Genomic DNA, 7,480 nt, shown 5'->3' with positions numbered 1-7,480 from the left:
TGGGGCTAATTGTAAGTACTTTTATACATTACTTGAAAAGGAATAGATTATTTATACAAAATTATTCATCAAACTTTTCAGAACATCTCTTCGATCTCCTACAACTATAATTCATCTTATTACCTAACAACTATAATTCATCTTATTACCTAACAAGTCAATACTAATCTAAAAGAAAAGGCTTCGTAATAGTACCACGTGTACTTTAGTTGTTTTTTTAAAAAATATACCACGTGTACTTCATCATTCAGATACAAACCGTTGCCTACTGAAACGAGAACAGAAGCACACCCTCAGAGCCGACTATCCTTGCTTTCGGGGCACTGACCTGCAGAAAACCAAGACCCCAGATAAAAAATGAGACTTTTAAATTGGCACATGGTTTGTATTGTGTAGACTTATCATAAAATTCCAAATCCAGAATGAATTGATTGATGATGATTATAGAGATCTAACCGGTGGCTTTAGCATCTCTACAAGTACTACCAGCAACATGTTCAAAAAAGTCTTTGGTAGCATCTGCATGACGAAAGAGCATGAGTTAAAATGTAAAAGCTGAAGATATCGAATGCTTTTTTTCGAGAAAATCTAAACATACCATGCTTCATTGTCAATGAGGGATCCTGCTCCGCAACATACCCAATCACCTTGGCCGGAATTCCAGCAACCATACTATGAACAAACACAAAAATTTTAAAAAAATAAAAATATTCATCGTGGTTGTGGTTCAAATATATTACATTCACAATAAGTTGACAGAAAAAATATATGTTTTAAAATTTAAACCTGTGAGGAGGGACATCTTTTAACACAAGGGAACCAGCAGCCACCACTGCCCCCTTGCCGATTTTAATGTTTCCAAGTATGGTAGTAGAGGCTCCAATTAGTGCACCATCACCCACTTTCGGATGACGATCGCCAACTTCTTTCCCACTGCCCCCCAAAGTTACACCCTAAGAAAGTTGAACCCATAAACAGCTGATTCAGTTGACAGGTCAGGCCATGGGGCAAGAGGGTCATTGAGAGTTTAAGACAATATTTTCAAGAAGAACTAAATGGAAAAGGGGACAGTTTAGTGGAAACAAGACAAGATAAAGAACTTACATGCATCAATGAAACTCTGTTACCCACAACAGCAGTTTCACCAATAACAACCCCTGTTGCATGATCCAAAAGTATTCCATCTCCAATTTTTGCAGCTGGAAAAAAAGAAAAAGAATGTTCATGTTTTGAACAGGAAATCAATAATATGATTTTCTTGGGGTAATACCGACCCCAACAGTCAACTGTTTAGAAAGAGACATCTACAATACTGTTAACAATTCATCGGCTGAGTCATTTTTTGCTTCTTACTTAAGATTTTATAATCTCCTAAGATGATAAAACTGAGGCCTTTACTCACAGCATCATTCAAATATTACTCACAGCATCATCACAAAACTCTGTTACCCAACTGATTTAATTAACAAAGCATCACTCTTGTTCTATCTCTCAAACTAAGAGGGCTCATGATTGAGGATTAACTAACCAGGATGGATGTCAACACCAAAAACCTGCAAAGAACAACGTACTAATTAAGTAAAAATAACTCAGATGGCAACACAGACAAGCCATGAGGAAGTTATCAATCTACCTCGCTAATTCGACTTTGTAGTGCTAAGGCCAACACAATACGTCCTCGGTTCCACAAAGTATGTGCAACTCTATGTACCTGAAGGGAATGGTAACCCTGCAAAGAGCAGCTTTCTAGTATCAGTTCACTGGTCAAAAGAAACTGATTTAAACAAAGTGTTTAGAGTTGTAACAACAGGCAAATATAGATTTACTCTACCAAAAATATATCTTAAGGAAGTATGTAACAACAAGGACGGTGAACAGCCCTGTGAATCAAACTAAGCCGCTTGATTTGAAAATATCAATTACCTTAGGATATAGAAGCGCTGAACTGTAAGACAAACAAGCAGGATCCCGGTTTTTAAAGGCCTGCCAAAGAAAGTTGGCTAAGAGGTTTCAGATTGGTAAAATACACTATATTTCGTGTTCGAATACACCAACTCTTACTCCAATACCAAGTTTAATTATATCTACACACTCTCAACATATAGACCTTTAATGGATTTTACCTGCAGATCTAGGCGAATGGAATGTTGAATACTTCTATCATGCATCATAACATCACAAAATATATCCATCAACTGAGTAGCTAAGAGAGTGGGATTCTGAAGCCGATTAGCAAGAACAAAACTCAATGCTTGCTCCAAACAATCGTGTGACAAGATACTGGCATACAAGAAGCTGCTTAAAATTGGCTCCTTCTCTGCCTGTGCAAAATTTCGTCACTCAAATGAATTCTCATTCCACCACAGAAATCAAACAAAAAAGAAATTACTCAACCCCCAATAACGCAAAGTTTTTTCATGATTCAAAACAATCAAATTAAAACCCACCTCAAAACAAGCCTAACAAAAAAGCTCAACGCAATAAAACAGAAAAAGGGTGTTTAGAAAACGCAATTACATCCAACTTAGCCTCCTCTCTGACGGCATCCCAGATAGGGTCACCCAAATCAGAAGCGACGGCAGTGAGTGGGGCGGAGGGCTTGGAAGATCCCATAGCATAAACAGGGAAGACCCTTTCGATCTCAAATTTCATAGAATCCGCAGAGAAAAAAGCGGGAGTGTCAGCGCCATGTTCTTGCTCCCCTCGACGGGAAACACAATCAGTGAGTTGATTGGAGAGGGAGGCGGGCCAGTTATGATCGCTCAGGCAAGCCATGGAGAAGGGCGAGTGAAGGGCCAAATTCGAAGGAAGTGTCAGAACATAGGAAAGGAGAAAAAACGGAGACGGGTGAGTGGAACTGGTGGCGCTGAGTGGCAGAGGAAAAACTTTGCGCCCATGCGGCGTTGTGATCGAGCTCCTCGTTTATTGCTATTGCGGAATGTGAATTTTTGTTCCTCCTCTCTTATCGCTTTGTTTCATCTCCACACCTTTTTTTTTATTTATTATTACCATCATTTTGTTAATTCAACTCTACTTTTAATAAATCTTCCTTTTAATCTTAAATGGTAAGTTTAAGTAAGTTATAATTTAATATTAAATTTGTTCATTCAACTATTTATTATAAACTTTATAAAGTTATTGCAACTAAAATCTAATTATAACTTTTTCTATTTATAGGCATCAATTTGCCCTTTAACCTAAGTTTTTTGTCTTTTCAAAAACTGAAATTTGGTCTCTTATATCAATTTCTTTTTATTTTCCAAATAAAATTTATTCTTTAGTTATATGTCATTTAAGAGTGTTTAAAACATATATGTTTTTATTGCATAAAAATTAATATTACTTTATTATTTAACTAAATTTGAAATTAAAATTTTTACTAAATTTAATATTTATTGAAAATAAAATGACCATTGAAAATATCATTATTTTTTTTTTCTTTTTGAGAAATAAAAATACCATAGTTATTAGAGAAATTATTGTGAAATGTGATATTTTAACATTTTTTAATATACAAGTTTAGTTTATGCATAATATTAAACATCTAAAAAATTCTTGAAATTTCTATTAAAACATTTTGTGAAATATGTTTTTTAATTTATTAAACCGATGATAAAATTTTCAATTGAAACTAAAATTAAATATAATCTGGATTATAATGTAAAATTTTGAATTTGTTGTTTGGTGATTGTGTAAACTTTTAAAAATATAGAACGGGAGAATTATACTTTGGACAATAAATTGAAACTTTACGAAAAGGCAAACTTAGAATTGAGAACTTTATTTGTGAGAACTGATTAGATTCTTTTTTAAGGATTACTAATTGTTCACAAAGTTAAAAAGTTTAATGAACTTTTGACACTTTTTAATGAGAACCAACGATCACCAATAACTTCTCGAGTTAAAAAACTAACAAAAACATATTCTAAACAAGTTAGGGTCCGAGTTTCACGTTTTTCTTTTTGTTTGCAAATCAAACTATTTTAGCTAAGTATGAATATATTACAATAACAAGTCAACATAAACATAATAACAAAGATAGATACGATCTCTAATATGTATTTTTTTCAATGATATATAAATGTGATATTATACAATTAAGAAAGACGAACAAACAAAAGAAACGTCAATATCTAAAACCTACGAGATATTTTGACTTATCTTAGTACTTCGACTTATAGAATATGTTGCTAACTCGGAATTGATACTTTGTTAAATGATTGAACTGTTTAATATGGAAATTTATTTAACAGTGCTAAGCTTTTGAATTTTTTTGGTCCAATAGTTATAGTGTAAATAAATTATTTTGTAGGAAATTTGGAAACATCACAGTGAAAAAAAAGAAATTGCATTCTTAATAAAGAAAAAGACAACATTTCTAAATTTGAAGAGAATTAATGGTACAATCATTAATTAGTTCATAAGAGAAAATTATATATTTGTATTTTTGTTGTTTTGTAGCAACAAAGAGACATGTTTGACACTTCATTGTTATTATTTTAAGGATATGCCACCAAAAATTGACACTTTCTTTTTAACAATTTTACTTTTAAGTTTCTCATTCCCAAAAAGAAAGTCATATAGAAACAATTTTATAAGCTCTAATAATTGAAAGTTGAATGTGACCAAATTGATGGCTAGAAACATCTCCATCCATTGTTTTCTTTTAAGATTATTTTGGTGTCACAGTGACCACTCATTTTTTGAAGGTAGAGTAGAGAGAGATGAGAGACAATTATATGCTTGGAATGAAACAACACACAATATCTAACTTTGTCTTCCTCCAATATATATATATTTATATATATATATATTGTGAATTTATATGATGACGTCAACTCAGTGTCGATCTTATCCTTGTTTATGACCCGTTTTGATTGATAAAAGAAAAATGTTTTTTAAGAAATTAATTTTGTTTAAATATTTTTTTAAACAAAATAGTTTAAATTGAATGGTAAAAATGTTTAAAAGAGGTTATTAGATTCTTCAACTTTTTTTTTTTTTTTTTTTTTTTTTTTTTTTTTATAAAATAACTCGTTTTCAAAATTTAAACTAAATACACAATTAATTATTTATTTTAAACGTTTTTGTCAATTTTATTCAATATTTTTTAGAGAAAAAAATTATTTCAAATATAGCTAAATGAGCTAGTTTAACATTAATTTTTTTATATAGCAAAAAAGTTAAATATAATAAAATGAAGTCTAAACTTCGTTTTTTAAAAAAAAAGATATTTCAAGTGTCGTTTGACCCACCATCTTACTTCCTAAAATTATGTATACAATTCAACTTCAACAATAAACATCGTTAATCATGCACGTTTATCGATTATCCCTGTTTTTCTGTCTTTTATACTTTTCATGTCTTAAAAGAACTCAATCTTGCCCTCTATATCTACTTTTCACAATTGTTAAGTAACTTTATTTTACTCTCTAAATCTACTTTTCATAATTATCGAGAAAATTCAATTTCACAAATCAACACTCCAAACACAAATTTACTAAGTTCAGTATATCAATCCCATATTCAGTGACCAAAACTCTTGTAAATTATCTAATGCACTCTGGACACTCAACCAATCAACTAAAATATACCTTAGTATGATTGAAAAGTTTGAAATTAATAATGTGAATGACTATGAATCATTAGTAGTAACCAAAAAGCAGTTGTTATGATATGTTGAGTTTCATCAACCTAATCACAAAAATTAAAAAAACACAATTATTTTTTCTTTTAAAATAATAATTAATACGAATCCTTCAACATCAAGCATACCACTTTTTTTTTTTTTTCCGAAGTGTATGATTTCAACTAGTAAAATATACTTGAAAACATAGAGGTATTCTTAAATATAGCAAAATGAAACAAAGTATTTACAAAATTCAATATTCCATCAATATAGATACCGACATATGTCTATATCTTTGACATTTATTGAAATTGATAGAAGTATACTAGTGTTCATGACTACTCGAATATGAAATTTTGCTATATTTTGTAAATAGTTTAAATTTATTGCTATTCACGATGATTTTCCTTAAACCATGCTAGTTTAAACTTCGAATACAATTTAGGTGAAAACTAGTAGTTAAAGATACAATTAGATCAACTAGATGGGTCAAAGGTCAAAGACCGAAAGAAATATTTAGACATCAACACCATCTTAAAAGATTAGTTTTATCGAAGTTCAAACTTTCCATTGTTTTCATTATTAGATTTATATGAAAATTTAGAATCAAATTTAGATTCGTAAAAAGTTAGAAGAAATTATTTTCAACATTCGTGGTAGCACAAGCCTATGTGGTATTTTATTTTCAACGTTTGCTTTTTCTTTCCACCCTTGATTTAGATGTTAGAAGAAATTATTTCAAATCATTTGAATCCAAAAATTTAAAATTATTTTATTTAAACAGAAAAATAATTGAAATAAACGTATATAAAAAAAATTGTGTTCGAATGATAATTAAAAAAATTGAAAGAAAATTAAGAAGTTACCCATATATGTTTTTAACTATGACGTGTTAATTGAAAATTAGAATACGATAAAATTAATTAAATAATTTATTTTTGAATCTTATAAAGTAATATTAAATCCAAATACTATGGTAAAGAAAATATATCTATAAGTAAAATCAAGATTTCAAATGATATTATTTTCTAACGAACAATGTAATTCTTTTGAAATTCAGTATGAACTAAAATTCCACAAAATTACGAAATTCCAAACACGCCGATGATGAAGAGATTCAACTCAAATAAGTCCATGAGTTATTGGGCCCGACAAAACTGTAAGCCCAATAATCTTAAATCATACTACGCGACACTATACTCTTTGGTAAATACATGATTGCATGCAATCATAGACTGTGAAAATACATTACTATAAAAGTAAGTGTTGATTTTTTTTTTCTCTCACTTACAGAAGATGTGAGGTTTATTTCACTCAAGTTTACCATTAAAATACATGTAATGATTAGACATGAAGAAATATGTCTGAGTCTCGATACTTTTAAAATAATAGTAATAGAAATATAGATTAAATGTCAATGAATATCTCTATAAAGAATATTTAAAATTCAAATAGTTAAATTGGCAAATATTCTATATTTTTCTGTAAATAATTTCAAATGCTTGTTATTATTTATATATAAATTGCATAAGTCGCATATAAACTATGAGATTGGTTATAATTACGTTCTTAAATTATTAATTTAATAAATCAATTTTCAAACTCCGTTATTCATCAAAGTAGTGTTATGATATTATGAATTAGAACTCGAAACGCCCCTTGGAAAGGATTTATAATAAAAAACCTCTTAACAGAAAAAGGAAAAAAAGAATTGACAAAAACAATTTAAAGGAATAAATGAGCAAATAAATCCTAAATTATAGCGTTGATCTAAAAAAGAAAAGTATCCGCTGCAGTGACGCAGCCGTAATGATAGAAATTGGTTCGACCATCACCGACATTTAGCACACA

At 29.9% G+C, this 7,480-nt stretch overlaps 1 protein-coding gene across 1 annotated transcript; it reads right to left on the bottom strand.

Annotated features, from left to right (window-relative positions):
- On the bottom strand, positions 1-2,973 carry LOC103485187 (serine acetyltransferase 2). The gene is made up of 10 exons (XM_008442683.3): positions 2,518-2,973; positions 2,124-2,321; positions 1,924-1,983; positions 1,634-1,729; positions 1,529-1,553; positions 1,105-1,199; positions 787-953; positions 599-672; positions 457-519; positions 1-328 (listed from the first exon to the last, which is right to left on the bottom strand). The coding sequence occupies exons 1-10, from the start codon at positions 2,773-2,775 to the stop codon at positions 294-296; spliced, it is 1,071 nt and encodes a 356-aa protein (XP_008440905.2). The 5' UTR covers positions 2,776-2,973; the 3' UTR covers positions 1-293.
- Between the last annotated feature and the right edge of the window lie 4,507 nt (positions 2,974-7,480).

This window comes from Cucumis melo, chromosome 8 (genome assembly GCF_025177605.1).
Source record: "Cucumis melo cultivar AY chromosome 8, USDA_Cmelo_AY_1.0, whole genome shotgun sequence".
NCBI classification, from domain to species: domain Eukaryota; kingdom Viridiplantae; phylum Streptophyta; class Magnoliopsida; order Cucurbitales; family Cucurbitaceae; genus Cucumis; species Cucumis melo.
This window is presented reverse-complemented; position numbering and strand designations above follow the sequence as displayed.